The 16,537-nt window shown below is 45.5% G+C and overlaps 1 protein-coding gene across 4 annotated transcripts in view; it reads left to right on the top strand.

The window, feature by feature from the left end:
• GRIA1 (glutamate ionotropic receptor AMPA type subunit 1) overlaps positions 1-11,940 on the top strand; it is a gene marked incomplete at both ends in the record, with an annotated part of 309,718 nt that extends 297,778 nt beyond the window's left edge. For all 4 annotated transcript variants that reach the window (XM_082836840.1, XM_082836839.1, XM_082836837.1 and 1 more), the window contains 2 exons: positions 4,063-4,197; positions 11,740-11,940. In XM_082836840.1, coding sequence (XP_082692966.1) covers positions 4,063-4,197; positions 11,740-11,940 — 336 coding nt within the window. The remainder of the gene's footprint in view (positions 1-4,062; positions 4,198-11,739) is intronic.
• Positions 11,941-16,537: the final 4,597 nt, after the last annotated feature.

Genomic DNA, 16,537 nt, shown 5'->3' with positions numbered 1-16,537 from the left:
CACTTTGGTCCTCGCTTGTGAGTGAGCTTGGCCAACCACTGAGTCTCCACTCCCAGGAAATAACCAACCACTCAGGAAAATGGCACCTAAGCCCAAACTATAAGGTTTGGAAAAGCACAAGAGAAAGCCTACTGGAGCAGAAAGGCTAATAGGTAGAAGAAGGGTTGGACTATGCTCATGGCCCTGAAAGGCAAAGTCAGGTTACAGATTCAGCATGGGATGGATTGCAAGAGCCCCTAAAACTTCAGCTGTACACACATCAGAAAATCTGTGGAAGGCAGAGGAAAACAGAAGCTGCAGCCTTTACTTCTTGGGGGTTCAAACTCTCACACCAGGAAGAAAAGAAGGAACGGAAGCATTTGGAGAAAGCTGAAGCTTGGTCCAGATTTAGTAGACCTCACGTGATGGGCAACACCAGTCTCCATAGGAGGGACTGGTCTTATGGCCAAAGACCTTGGCTTCTCCTTAGAACTTCCTACTTACGCCATTAAAAAGCATCAAGTCTCTCTGCCTCAGACCTGGCTCAACCCTGCCCATGAAGATTTAAGCCATCTCTGCATTCTTGGAAGGGATGTTAGCTCAGAAACACAGAGGGAGCCTGGGACAGTCCCCCATTATGTGGGAAGAGCAAGGAAAAATATGAAAAAGAAAAAAATCTCTCTTGCACATGGGGAAGGTGACAAAACAAGACAATAGGTTAAGGGGAACAGATGAAGGGAGGGGCCTCGTCACCATAACAACAAGCCCAACAATTCTGAAAGATGGGATTTTTGTTTTTCTTTGCACCTGTCATTCTTCTCAGTACTGTCACTCTCCCCGCTCCTGGCAGAAGATAAGTTGTGAGTTTTTCACACCCACCAACAAGCTGCCTGGCTCTGGGGAGTGCAGCTGCTAAGGGAGGGGAAGAGAATGGGGTCTCCCAGAGGGTGCTCAGGGAGACCAGGATTCTGTCTTTTGCCTCCCCGGTCAAAGCTGGGAAGCACGTAGCTTCCTCATGAAACATGAACATGGCTGTTTGTACACAAATGTGTCAGAAAGTCCCCTCTTATATGGATACAGAGGAATCAGAGCTCTGGTCCTTAACTAAAAGGAATTTTTGTTCCTGCCCCAGGATACCCATAGTCGAAGAGAGTCAGTCATTAACGGCAGCTCAATGGAAGGCTATGGCCTTGGGCTTCCAGGAGGGTGGGAGGGAGATGCAAGAGGGAGGGGATATGGGGATATATGTATACGTATAGCTGATTCACTTTGTTATACAGCAGAAGCTAACACAACATTGTAAAGCAATTATACTCCAATAAAGATGTTTAAAAAAAAAAAAACCAACGGCGCACATAAGGGAAATTAGAAACCTTGCCTAAATGTAAACTCCTCAACGATGTGAGCTAAGAAGACACCAGGACCAGCCCTTCATTCTAATCCTATCAAATTATGCCAAATTTAGACAGTAGGGCTTCATCTAAGTTTGCTTTCTGACACTGGTGGTGATAGGGCCCAGGTGCTCCCTTGATTCTAGAGGTCTTCCCAGGACTGTGTGAACATAAAGAAGGATCAGTAGCACTGTGTCCTGCAAGAGGTGGCAGGGCCCATACCATCTGGCTGCCCTTTGTGTGGCATATGTCCCCTCACCAACATACACTGCCATCCCCATGGACCAGAGAGACCTCCTTCAGAAGTGAGGGATGCTCTCCACCTCCAGACACAATCAAATTCTCAGTCATTGGACCTTCCTCCTTCTGCAGATACATAGAATATGCCTCCTACTCTCACTTCCCTATGAAGATCTGACCATACTTCCTTCCAAGATATATTAGAAATGGACATTCCACCTTTTACATTCAGGGAGGCAGATGGCCTCTTAAGGTTTTTTGAAGACAGTAACAAAAAAAAAAAGATGCCCACCACTCCCTTATCCTGGAAGACAATCCACAACCAAAGTGAACTTGAAAAGACCATGAGGAAGGAAACAGAAACCACTTTGGTGACCAGGAGGCAAGATGCACTTCAGCTACTGAAAGGCTGATCAGCTGGTGAAGTCAGCGGGACTCAAGCCTTTCCTCCTGGCCTTCTTGTCTACCACCTTCCCCCAGGCCTGCTCCCCATCCATTCTCTCTGAGCTTCACTGTCAACCACTCTTCTCTAAGGTGTGAGCTGATAAGATATTAACATGCCTCCCCACCCACAGAAGAGTTTTATAGGAACTTCTATAAACCGTAAGTCCTCCAAGAACTCTAAAGACTTACTTTCCAGCAGAATTACAGAACTCCCAAACAACGAAGAGGGAGACATTTTGAGCATTCTGAAAAATCAGGCCAAGTGGGAATTTATTTGTTCAGCCAACTCTTGAACCAAGCACCCAACTCATTTTTGCACATTTCCTTTATCAGGCCGTGATACCAGAGGAGGAGAAATTCTACCCCTTTGAATAATCATTTCCACTGCTTCCAAAGCCAGACTATGCCTTGCCAAGCGTAACCCATATTCAAGAACCATCTGCTTTAGCAATACAGGAAGCCACCAGAGGGGTATGCTTTAGATAATCCTACAGCTCTGCTGGCCCAGGCTGCTTCTGGGGAGGGAAGGGATGCTGCTATCTGCCAGCTGCAGTCCCCAAGCTCAGCCCTGCTGAATCCTGTACAATGCACCGAGTAGAACTAGGGCAGAGGCCACTGACTTGGTCAAATTACTGGCCCCTTTCCCCACGCCCAGATTCCAATAGGCAGATGTCAGAGAAGTCCCTAGGACATGACATTTCACCTTTGCGTGGCTCGCCTACAACCCCACCTGAAAAAGAACACATGGAGAGACGTAAAAGCTTCATCCCACCCAGTGCCACCAACCAACCTCCCAACCATGCCATGTGCCTGTGCCAGCTGAGGCATGCATTTCATTTTAATTTGATGAGAAATCTGTACCTGAGCAAACAATATAAACAAAGGTGTTGGAGCCACTGTGACATCTGGGGATGAGTATGCTTCTAAGATTTAAAGATGTTCTCTTGCCTGTGTCAAGAGTTTGATTGATCCCACTCTCCCCAAACCATTACCTTCTCCCATGACCAGCAGTTTTGTTTGGTTATTCTCGCCACCTGGGGAGATGTTGTCCCTCAGTCCCCCACTTTTGAACCCCACTAGAGGTGACAGAACTCAGGGATGGTCTCACTAACCGATGACCTTTCTCAGGCTCCACGAAATGAGCTCTGTCCACCTCCTACTGAACATGGACACTTGTCCCCAGGACCCTAGGAATTAAGTACCCTGTTCCACGATCCTGTTCATGCAGAACCAGTGCGAGATCTTTTAGCCCAGGCAACAGAGCTTTCTAAATTCAGCTACCGAGTCTGCCTACAGTGTTTTTCAGCAAGCACCTCCACGAGAAAAATGACTCCAATTAAGCATAATTACTAGGATTTAATAGAGCCATTTTTCTATCTCAGTGCCTTTTTTCTGTTACAAGCCCCACAGTTTTCTTTTTCCCTCAATTGGGACTCAGCACAGTAAGTTAAAGGTATACATTTGTTGATCTTTGTTATACATACAATAACTGTCTTATTAAATTGAATTCAAATGCACATCTAGAAGAAAGTTCATTTTAAGTACCAACTCGCAGAAAAACACTCACAGGCATAAACAATAAGCAAGGCCAATGTGTTGCGAAGCAGCCATGGGGTTGGGGGGCAGGAACTGAGCTGAAAAGGAAGGGACACAGTTTCCTGAAAGAATGGAGTAAGCGCAAGCGTGCACATCTTGGTAGAAGCTGCCCTGACTTCTTGTGTCATTTCCCACCCTCAAACGTGCATTGGGGAGGAGGGGGAATCTAACTCTACATTAAATGTAAACCGGGATGCTCGAAAAATTGTTATTCACACATATGCTCGCACACGCATACATTTTTTCCTGGGAAATGTTTAACACACTGTCAATAAACACAAAGCCTTTCCAACTATTGTGAATGTTAAAGAGGGTGATGGGGTTGAGTGTATGTGTGTTAAAATGCTCTTTCTTGGATGGTCTCTAGCCCCTTGGCTCACTTGACTCTCCCCCCACCCCCTCCTCTTCCTAGGACAAGACAAGCGCTCTGAGCCTCAGCAATGTGGCCGGCGTGTTCTACATCCTGATCGGAGGACTTGGACTAGCCATGCTGGTTGCCTTAATCGAGTTCTGCTACAAATCGCGTAGCGAATCCAAGCGGATGAAGGTGGCATCGTCTTCCCAGGCCTTTTTCCTAACTTGTTCTGTGATACAGCTGGGTTTTCTGGGAGTCCTTTTACTAAAAAGGGTGGGGAGTGGCAGGAGGTTGAGGTCAACCCGAGGCATGGGATGACAGGAAGCTGTTTTGAGGAAGGTGACAGGGAAAGACACAGCGGTGAGAGAAGAAAGAAGATGGCATGTGTCAGGGTAAACGTAAGGCCTGAGAAAACAAATGCATCAGCCAGAGATGGGGGGCTGAGATGAAAAGTTAGCGGTTAAGTGGGCATTCAAGATAGTGTGAGGCAAGAGTGACTGCTACAAAGGTAGATCCTCCCTGAGGTCACGTTAACTGAAGTGCAGCTCCCAAGATGGGGTGGGGTGGGGGCGGGTTGGTATCCTCCCTCTACAAGGTGGACGATCTTGCCATGCTCAGTGAGGGAGGTCTTCTCTTAGCCACCGTATGGTAAGGTGGACCTTGGCAAAGAGGATCATGCCCCCAGAATGGTAAGCACATTAATTAGATGACCCCAAACTACATCAAATATGGCTGAAGGCAACTAAACTGGAAAAGAGAGGAATTATGGATGATATGAGAGCTGTCTGTAAAAACAGGAAGATCTTTCAGGGGGGAAAGAAAACATATTAGTTCTGTGGGGTCCCAAAGTATACAACAAGAACTAAGGACTAAAAGCCATGGAGAACAGATATGAACACAGTGAGTGAGATCTACTTCTCTTTCAGAGCTGCCTACCCCACAGTGGGATGGATTACCCCAATGAGTAGCAAGCAGCCCATCACTGGAGGCACACACACAGAGGCCGAACAATTCCTGACAAGGCTATAGATTCAAGTATCCAAAGGGAGTTTGGATTACATGGCCTTGAAGGCCCCTCACATGTCATCATTTAGTTTCAGTAAGAAAATATTTTTGGAAGGAAGTGTTCTTCATGTGAGCAACACATAAGCAAGACATCAGGAGGAGGAAGAGAGCACTAAGACGCAATCTGTAACCTTCAGCATTTTTAACAAAGAGTGACACAGAAAAACTACCCAGGGAACCAAACCGTGACATAGAGAGGAAGGCCTATAGGGATATCCGGGAGGGAGGAAATAGAGGAGGCTTCTAGGATTCAAACCAACAGAAGTGGAAAGAAGCACAGTCATTCTGAGCAATGACCCCTAGGCTGTTACCTTCACTTGACTAGACTAAGAGGACTCATCGGTAGGATTTGCTCTCCTAGAATCTCATGCTTTCCACCCATGCGCCTTTATGCAGGTCAATCCCTCTCCCTGTCTTCTGTCCCACAGGACCCATTTAAAAGGCAACTTCCCAAGATATAATAACAAGGAATAATTAAGGGATGGTAATGTGATGGTATTCAGCCAGGGAAACTAGGAGCACCTCCATCCTACCCTTGACCAGGTCACTCAAATCCAGGTCCTCTCAGAAAGGACAAAGCACAGCAAAAGCATGGGCCTCAGATCCTAAACGCAGTGTAGACCTCCAAGGAGCTTGGCTGGACACAGCAAAGTCTCCTAGAACCTAAAAAGCTTTCTTTGCCTACTCCATCCAAAACATAAGCCTAAAGACTCTCCTATCTTACCCTCCAAAGTGAGGAAAGTTTACTCCAGAGGCAGAAAGGGGAACAGGAGACGAACTGGGTGAGCACAACTTTTACAACCCTCCAAAACCTTCCCCATGGGCCATGACACAAACCAGTGTCGCAGGATTGGCCCAGTACACATTGTAGGAACTCCCCTAGAACATACTGCAGTGTAGGGTCTAAAGCAAGGCTCTGGCGACTGAATGTCTGACCACAAATCTTGCCTGTTCCTCATGTTAACTGTGTCATCTTGAACAAGTTTCAATAGCTCTCTGATCCTCCTTTTCTATAAAATGGAGCTAGTGGTAGTACAGACCTCATAAAACTGTTGTGGTTTGTATGAAAAAATTGATACAAAGGGCTCTGCAAAATGCTTGGCCCACAGTAAGCCCTCAATAAATAAGAATAACTAGAATTTATAATAATATATTATTATTAGTGGCCAGCTACAGCCTCCTTAAGACTTCCCTTTTATAGTCCCTACTTATATGTCCTAGGCTTTTTTAAGCTACAGAGACTGTCAGTTCCTTAAGGTAAGAAGGTGTGTCTGATTTCTCTTTGGGCATCCCACATACGTAGGGTATTAGTAAAAATTAACATGGAATTGTATCTAGAGAAAATCTCTTGGAGGACGAAGTGAGGCATTGGAAGGAGCTGCTGTTAGGTTAAGCAAACACAAGCATCAAAACAGCCCAGCCTGGAAGCACACACACCACCATCCAAAGTGCTTTTGTTCCCATCTGTTTGTGCTCCCAAGATCTGATGAGACCAGGCATCCCCAAGCAGGAAAGCTGGACTTCCGGCCCTTACTATGGGATGACCATGTCCCACTAATCATAGTCAGTGCCAGGTGGTGGTACCAGGGTGGCTAATGACTAAGATCCTCTTAAACCTGTACAATGTTGACCTTCACTGCTGAAGTCACAACATTCAGGTAAAGACAGGAATCCTTCTAAGAGGCCACTGAATCACGTCACAACTTCTGGAGACATTCTCACCCTTCCCTTTCCAAAGAAAATATTGAATTTCTCAGGAGCCAACATCAGGATCTCTTGGAATCATTAATGCAAGGTCTTTCATCACAATCTTCTATAGTTAATTCCATCGGTTGGCATAACTTCTGTCCAACTCACCGAGGCTCCTAATAGAATTATTAATCTTCCACCTGCAAAAAAGATGCCTCTATGGTCCTTATTAGTTAACCCAACCCTTAATTTTCAAAGCTCCATCAACTTCTCTCTTAGCCAAAGGAGATAAGTGATCACATTCTGCTTGCCTCTCAGACTTTCCAGGTTTGCAGTTCTCTTTATCATTCTGTACTTTGCCTTCTCCAAAGGCAGATTAACTCTTTCCAGAAGTGCAGCCTCCAGCCTCACACAGTGGACCACAATGACAGTGTCCAGGGCCTTTGGCAAGAATCTTCCCTCTTGTTTCTTTCCTTAGTCACAGTATGTGGCCAACTCTTAAGACCTGGAGCCCCTAAACCTAGTTCATGATCAGCCTCCTACTTCTCAAGAGTGTATAAGGAGCCCTTCCCCACTCTGCATGAAAAAGAGAAGAAAGAGGAAGAGGGGGTGGAAAAGAGAAAGAAGGGAAGGAAGGCGAGAGAAGAAAGGAAGGAATAAAGGAAAGATATCTTTTCAGTAACTTCCATGTTCAAAGCACTTTATATAGCACTTTATATACACTTTCATTAACCCTGTTCTTGCAATTCAACAGATGAAGAAAATACGGGTTCAGAGAAGCTCAGTAGTTTTTCCAACAAGGTCACGTAAGCTCGGAGCTGGAGGAACAGGAATTAGACCTCCAGCACGGCCCCTGCAAAGCCTGGGCTCTTGGTACCAGCCAAGCTACTTCTCATAAATTTCTCTCTCCTCTCCAACCACATGGCAACAGATAATTTTTATCACCTGCTACCTCCCGTCAAAACCCCGCCCACAGTGCAGAGACAAATAAGATGCAGCCCTTATCCTTAGGTTTGCCTGATCTAGCTGTTGAGGCCATCCATGGGACGTGATCCTTTGCTTGTGCATTATTGAGACCCTTTCCCCTTCGATGTCACATGAGCAGGACACAGAACAAGTGTCACAGGGATGGCAGGAGGGCACCCTGCAGGCAGTCCTTCCACAGAGACATATGGAGCACCACTGCCTGCTAGGCATTGCTCAGCGCTGGGGATACAGTCAGGAACAAACCAGGTACAACTTCTGATTTCAGGAAGCTGAGAATTTAATTGGAAGACAGAAACAAGCAAATACGTATATGTTCAATGAGTGTTTGAAGAAAAAGGTCCATGCTCTCCAGTCCTGATCGGGGAATGGAGTGTGGGGCAGGACAGACAGGCTTCCCTGAGAAACTGATGTTTAACAGAATTGAAACAGGAAAAGAATTAACCAGGGGAAGATAATTGCTACCAAAGGATGCACAAGTATCACAGAGCCAAAGACCAGAACTCTTGCCCAGAAATGAGTGGAAAGCCAGGGAGACTGGGCACAGGAAGACTGAGGGAAAAGGAGAGCATGGGAGAGTTGGGGACTCAGAGAGGGACTTCAGGCGACCACAACATTTCAGTATAATTGAAACTGTCATACAGTAGCAGAAATATAAAACCCAATACATACTCCAAATTGAATAAAGTCTCAGATGCCCTGTCCCTCCCCTCTGCCCAGGAAAACAGACAGGAACCTGAGCCCTTAGTTGATATTAAGGACAACCAGGGTGTTTATTATTCACCTTGCTCCCCCAAAGAAATAATCCCCAGCCACTCCCACCCCCAGAAGAGCCTACTGACTTTTCATAATTGTAGTGGCTGTGCTGACACGGGCTGTGTGGAAACCACACATTGAGGCTTTGCACATTTCCCTGCAATTAACGCACAGCTGAGTGACCTGGTCAGGCGGAGAAGGGGGGCAACCTCCACAGCAGGCGGTCCCTCTGGCTCTCAGCACGCATGCTAGGATGAGGTCATCACCCAGGGCTGAGCTTTTATTAGGCTGTTCTATGACATGCTGAGGCTGGGCAGACTTTTCTTAGAAAAGCAAGTAGCTGAGAAGTTAGGACGTAATCACTGCTGCAGAAGTGAGTCTCTGAAGCACCAACTTGGGGGACTTTGAGGTTGGACTTTCCACTCACCCTTTTCTCCCTGAGTATCAGTTTCAAAAACAACTTATAAGGATGAACTTAAAGAATGGCTGGTATGCCAAGGATGGACAGGAGAGAACCTCGGCTCCTAGAGGCAAGGGGAGAAATGACATCAGCTTACGACTGGTTAGCTACAGGCGGGGAGCAGGACACACAGTCAGGAGGTCATCCACTTTGACCCTAGGTCACAGATAACTGTAACTTGAAGCAAGTCAGTAACAAGTCCTCAGTTTGTCTATAAAGTGAAATCAACTCCATCAGTGTATTTCCACCTTGCTTGCGTATTAAAATCACCTGGGGAGTTTTTAAAACTCCAGACGTCCAGGCCACACACCATACCTATTAAGTCAGCATCCCTGGGGTAGGTCTCAGGCATCAGTGCTTTTTTTCCCCAGAACTCCCCAGATGATACCAACGTGTGGCCAAGTTTGAGAACTAGTGAAATAGTCATTTCTAGAAGTGCTTCCCAGGCCAAAGTTTTGACTCTATTCCTCCCTTCTCCTGAGATTAGAAAGAAAACCAGTAAGTAGGTAATCCCTACCATCAATGTCAGTATGGAGTCAGTGACCTCTGAGAATCCTTCACCTTCCTTGAAAACCAATTCTCAATGACATGAACTTGGAGGGTTTTAGCTACATGCCTGGCTAAATTATCTCAGATTTTGATAGGCACCAATAGATTATGACACCAGCCTTCTCCTTTAAGATGAATTTGTCAAGTACCACCAACTTCCATGGAATATTACGGAAATAGGTGAGACCTTTTGAGAAACAAAGCCCAGGGTGATCTGTGTGAACTTTAAACTTTTTTTTTTTAATTAAAGGGGTGTGGCAAAGGAAAATCAGAAGATAGACATTCCAAGCTAATCCATAGAAGGTTCCACACTGCCCACACACAAAAATAAGTCGTTATTTTCTTTTCAACATTTTAAAAGTGAGAATAAGTAACCATGGATTCATCATGTTTTCTTTTCACATTTCCCCCATAGAGCATCACAGTGGTGTTTATGGGACCTTGACTTAGAAGAATGCTATCCAGGTCACACTTCCTCTTCAGTGAAGGACAACCAGGCAGAATGTAAATTAATCACATCCAGGAGTCTGAAGCGGAGACAGAACCCATGTGGGTGGAGCATCATATGGGGCAGATCTGTCTGAATCATGGATTTTTTAAAAGAAAGAATATTTTAAAACACTGTCAGAACTGCCAGTAATAAGAGGATCCTCCCAGCATAGTACAGCAGAAAGAGTAACAATTGGGTCAAAACTGCCCTGCTTACATCCGTGAGGCCACAGCAGGTTGACTGATTTCTCTGATCACTAGAATCATGCCAATGTTTAAAAGAGGAAGCCATCAACTTTTTGAGAATGGCCCTATGTGTTCGGCTTTTCTTAGACAAATTCAAGGATATCTATGGGGCCTCTAACAACATGCTAGACACGCTGGCAGGTAGCTAAGGATTGAGAAGACACGGCCCTTGCCCTTCTCCAGACATTTAGTTCTCTTAAAGAAGACGGAAGTTACATACCTGAAGCAGAATCATTGCGAGCAAATATATAATGCATGAGTACTGGCAGGGGTAGGGGGCAGGACTTGCTGGGGCAGTCTAAGACAACTTCAAGGAGGTAGGAGTAAACTGAGTCTTGAAGGATGGGTAGGTTGATCTTAGAGAAAGAAACCTCTCAACTCATATACCCCTCAACTCATTCTCCTTTGTGTTGATTCCCACCAAGAAACTAAGCCCTACCTCAAAATTTCTATAGGTATCTTTCAACGGGAAGTTGGAAGTGATAGGAAGAGGGTTTAAATTTCATGTATGAAGTTTCTTTCTCGAAAGGATCTTGGAACAGAACACTTCCTCTTGTCTAACAGGATATGGTTCTAATTACAGACTGTGGTCTTGAGCATTCTCTCTAACTCATCTGATCCTGGGGTGATCATTGGAGTTCTTTTCACACCTAGAATTCCAACATTCTAGAAGTCACAAGCTTTCACAAATCAGTAGCACTGATCTGATGTGTCGGTTTAGAAGGACAGGTTACATGTGCTGATGGGAAGCAGATGACGTGCAGATATTGATCTTTGGAATTCATTCTCACTTTCTTTAGCACATGCTTCTTTCCAATTACATTATGCTGACTGTATTATTCAAACAAGTCCGACATTCCCTTAACATACTGCTAGAGGTAGGATAGCATTTTTCTCTGATCAGAGGTAGTTTTAAATTTTAAGCTAACAGTGATACACCCTCAATTTTCTGTTAACATTTCAACTCATTTTTCATGCAGTATAGTACCATTCTTGCTAATAAAATCAGTAGGTGCATAGATAATTACATTTTGACAAACATGGAGATTTAAAAGGTCTAGAGAGATAAGGAAACAAGCACAAGGTCACACAACTAGCTGATGTCAGAACCAGGGCTAAAACCCAAGTTTCCTAAACCCCATTTCTAGAGTCTTCTACTTGGTCGTGTTGCTATGTTTATTATCATCAATACTACCATGGATCTGTTGTACCTTTAGAAATCACAGAAGATAAGAACAGGAAAGGAGGTTAGAGATCACCCAATCCAGCACACCTTACTGAACCAAGAGCACGTGAGGTCCAGAGAGGTGATCAGACTTGTCCAGGGCCACAAAACAGTTTTGCGGGTTCCAGGGATGTCAAGACTAGCATTACACATTTGGAAAAAAGTTGGACGGGGAGGAGAGTGGGGTGACATTTTAAGTCCAGTGTTGACTCATTCTCCTTGCCAATCACTGCCAAGGACCTGGGGAAGAACCCCCGGTCCTCCTGAAAAGGGTTTCTGTTTGATCCCACAGCAATCCATCAACGAAGCCATACGGACATCGACACTCCCCCGAAACAGCGGGGCAGGAGCCAGCGGTGGCGGTAGTGGAGAGAACGGCCGGGTGGTCAGCCATGACTTCCCCAAGTCCATGCAATCGATCCCCTGCATGAGCCACAGTTCAGGGATGCCCTTGGGAGCCACCGGATTGTAACTGGAGCGGACGGAGACCCCTTGGGGAGTATGCCCAGGCTCCCCCAGTTCCATCCCAAACCCTTCAGTGCCAAAAACAACAAAATGAAATGCCACCGCCACCAACCACCATGACCACAAGGAGGACGATTCAACCGATTTTCCTGAAGAATTGAGAAAACACTTTGCGGCCCCTTTTCCTTTTCTGATGTTCTTTCACCCTTTTCCTTTTGCTAAGTGAGGATGACAAATAACACTGTACTGCAATAAGGGGAGAATAACCCTGTTACATAGAGCCTGTGTCTCTGAACGTGGAGTCACTGGCGCACTAATGAGGAAGCTGTCCTGATTTCTTTGAATTTGGTTATTCATGCGTCTTAGTGTGTGCACTATATATTTTTTCGTATTAATATCCATGGTTTGCAGGTTCTGTTAGGCCCCTTCCTTTTCCTTCTTACTCCCAACTCCCTACCCATCCCACTTTAGTTTAGTTTTTAGTTTAGTTTTCAGATTGGAGATTCAAGATTCGTTCCACCTGACAAGCAAGCAAAAAGAAAAAAGCAATTTTCAAACGAATTCATCATGGGAGCTCTCCAGATTCCCCTCCACACCTCGGCCCCAAGCCGTGGGTGGAGACCGATGCTGTTGCAGGAGTGGGCTGCCTCCCACACACAGGGCACTGCCTAGGCACTGATTTAGTTGAGAACACGTATGAAGCAACTCAGACCCAGGGTGGCGGAGAAGGTAAAGGCAGGTGTGCAGTCAGAAGAGGACTCGTGAAGTTACTGCCAGAGGCTCGGATAAAGCTTCTTTGAATGTGTAACAGCCATCTCATAGGCCTTAGGTGGAACAGTGTGCTTCTTCACAGAGTCAAGCTCAGCCACGAGGACTGTGTCCTTCTGCTACGCTCAAGCCCTAAAGGCACTCTGGTGGCTGAAGGGCAACTGGCCTCCTGAACCACGTAGAGCCTTGAGAAGAGCTGACATCCAGGGAGATAGCACCCCTGATTCTCACCTGCCATTTGCTTGACATCTGAGCAGGAACCCCATTGTAGAATAGACCCTCTCTTCAGAGCATCTGATGTGGGGGGGGAAATGTTATACAAGCTAAATGCAAAAGCTGATGGAAGAACTTTGGAAAAGGAAGCTTCCTCAAAGCCCACAAGCAATAGAACCTTCCACGGTGTGCCCTGTCCTACGACTGAGCGACCAAGTATGAAACTTAGAGTTTTGGTGACCTAGGAAACTTGAGTTTTTATGTCCATATAAAAGTGGTGTTTTAGCAGGTAGCCAGATGACCTCCTGTCATCTTTAGAAAGTAAAATGCCCCAGGCTGAATGATTTGAAGGAGGATAGGGAGATGGAATACATTGATAATAACACTGTGGGGGGGGACCTTAAGATTCCTGACCCCAACTTCTCACCCAAGGAGGCCAACCTTCCCCCTGGCTAAGAAAGAATGAGGACGTTGTATTCCAATGACCAGAATCAACAGGCCCATGTGTGTGACTACAACCTGAATGAAACCAAGATTGGAGAAGTGACAGGGTTTATGGAGAGAAATCCAGGCTGACTACAACTATGGCTGGGGTCTTGGGGAGGTGTGTCCAGGCACATAGCTATCTTGGAGATCCCAGCTCTCATTCTTGGTGCGATCGGCTTCCAGCTCTCCAGCAGCCACTCTCCTGGGTGCATGATTCAGTGCGTGCCATGTGTCATCAGCTCTCATTGACCACCATATTCTGGCTTTTTCCCTTACTCCCTACTTCTATCCAGTCTCTCTGCTACGGGTTATCATTAGCAATTGACAAACGGAAGGTTCTGGAGCCTACCTACAAGTGGAGGCAGCAGGACCGGCTTCATCTGTGGATTCTCTCTGTGGACACCCACCATCTCTATGTCTCTTCCATCCTCCTTTCATCAGCCATAGCAAAGAACCATCAAACTCTTTGCCCTTTCAACTCAAGTGTTGTTGTTCAGTCTCTCACGTGTCAATGTGGGCATGGTACGTGAAGCAGGACCCTCAGGATGGATTGTCACTTTTTGCTACTGCCAGCTGGTGTCCTCCCCATCCCTTGACCTCTCACCAGATCCTTCCCAACCCTTCACCTACCACTGCAGAATCTGATATGAGCCACCATTAGGGAGTCTGCGTTTTGGAGGAGTTGGAAATAACCCTCTACCATCAACTTGCTTCAAAGACCTTTTGCCTTTGGCCTGGTAAGATGCCTCTTCAGCCAGTGAGCTCGCCAGTAACATGATCTGATAGGAAGAGACCACCGATGCTAGAAATGAGGGTCTGTGCTATGTGGGGGTCCAAGACTCCAGCAGAAGATGTTTTTCATCGATGGAGGGGTGATGGGGAAAACAAAAGTAAGAAAAAAGTTAACTTGTATTATGTATTTTTACTACACTTTTCTTAAAAATAGAGCAATGGGAAAACTCTGAAAGAGACTGACATTTTTCTCAACAGGAATCCATACTTAACAGTTCTGGCTTTCATTAAATTTTGCTCTTTGGTACCTGGGCCTTTTATTTAACATCTCTATTTGTTTTAACTCTCTTGGCAGATGTGTGAAAGGATTTTTGCTTGATCAAACACTAAATATTTTTCTTGGTTCCTGTTTTTCTTTCAAATAACCAGGTTTTTTTTTTCTTTTGGTATTTGCATAAAATGAAAATATCACCAAGAATTAAATCACTGTGGATCCATTATCTACTTTTCATATTTGTCCATTCCATTTTTGTGCCATTTCTGAAGCCAGAGCTCTAAACTGTTATTTTCTTCTTGCTAAGCCTAAGTTCATTTTTAATGGTGACCAGTACTCCTGACTCACAAACAGCTCTTCAAACAAGTCATTTCAGACGAACTAGATCATTGTGAGTTATTCATCCAAGTAAGATAACAGCAACAAAAAGACAGAATGGTATTGGTTTTCAAGGGCCATGGTTCCAATTGCATAAGGAACAGGGTTCGACTTGCAGTGGTCACGGTACCCCTAGGGAACTGGATGGCTCACAGAGGATGTCTTCCAGACATCCCCAAGTTGGAGTCCAGGTATATTTGTGATGTGCAGGTCACAACCAAAACCAAATCTAGACCAGCCTTATAAATAGATAATCTTGGCCCTCAGACCACATGAGCCCCCCTTCCTGCCTGAAATCTATTCTTCCACTCATTTGCTGACACTTAAATACCAGTGATTAAGAACGGCTTCAAGTGCTTTCTTTCCCAGAGGACTCTGCACATTAGCAGGGGTCAGAGGTCTCAAATAACAGTGGCATTTCAGGCAGCGACTGCCATGGTTTAAAAGGGCTGGGGGAAGGGAAAGTAGCTAGCAGACTTGTGTGAAGCTCCGGTCACTGTTCAGACCCACCTGCAGTCACCTCCAGCATCTAGGGTGCTTCTGAATGAAGAAGCCCTTAGCACCAGCTGCCACGTGCAGAAAACTGATCTCTGTCATCTTACCATCAAATAGTTGGGATAATGATCATAATGGCTACAAGAGCACAGGTTACCATGCATTGAGCACTTACTATGTTAAGTAAACTTCATATCTTCTATATCATGACAGTGGCCTGCTAAGAAATGAGGCATCTCACACTTAAAGGGATATCACAACCTCCTCACAGTCTTGTAAGTAACAGAGCCGAGATTCTGCCTGGAATCCAAAGGCTTTACGTTGCTCATCTCCCTGTTAACCAGGTTATGATACGTGGTGGACAGGAAAATCACAAGCAAACAGTTCTCTGCCTTCCTGTAATACCAGAGCAACCGAAAATAGAATTGTTCAAGCTACACCTGCCACACCTTTGGGAAAGCCGATCTATCCTCTCGGGGCATGAGTGATCACTAATCCAGACAGGATTAGCCCAAAAGGAGAAGAGGAGGAAGAGTCACTTTGGGCTCCTTTAAAATAGATCCAGGCTAAAGAGCAGGAAGCAGGTTGGAAAGGGGACTGAAAAGCAGATCTCCTGCAAAATAGTTGGGTCAGCCTGGAGAAGGATCCTCATGGCTGTTCCGGGAAGTGGAGCTAGCTTTCTGTGCGGACAAGACCAGGATCAGTTCTGGGACTAAACAAGGAGTTCCCAACGCTCAAAGTATCCCCATGGTAGGATCAGGCTGCCCCTGGAGTCAGAACAAACCCCGGTTGAGGAGATGCCACTGGTGTGAAAGTTGAAATATATAGGCTCTAATGTTCCTTACTTTATCTTTGCACCTTTTACAGCCCTGTTCAGGTTATCTGCTGAGTAACACTCTGATACACGCTAAAAGGGGGTCAACAAGGCCCAACACAAATGGGCATGAATATCACTAAAATAGTGTCAAAAATCAACTTGTCCTCATCGAGAGACAAGATGGCAAGTTCCTTCCTTACCAAATGCTAATGTTCCCTCTAGGAAAGCACATCTACGGAGGTCCATTCCTATCCTACACTACAGGTAAGAAAGCTGAGGTTCTGGAGTAAGAAGCCACTTTCTTTGCTCCTATCAGATGACTAGAATAACATTTTCTCCCTTGGGATCATGGAGATTTGACTGCCATCTGGTAACTTGGGTTCTAGTGTGAGTCTGGCCACTGACAAATAACCCTAATATAGTGCTTTATAATTTTCAAAC

The sequence above is a fragment of the Leucopleurus acutus genome (genome assembly GCF_964270905.1).
Source record: "Leucopleurus acutus genome assembly, chromosome: 3".
NCBI classification, from domain to species: Eukaryota; Metazoa; Chordata; class Mammalia; order Artiodactyla; family Delphinidae; genus Leucopleurus; species Leucopleurus acutus.
Note: the sequence above shows the minus strand (reverse complement) of the source record. Positions and strands in the feature narration are given on the sequence as shown.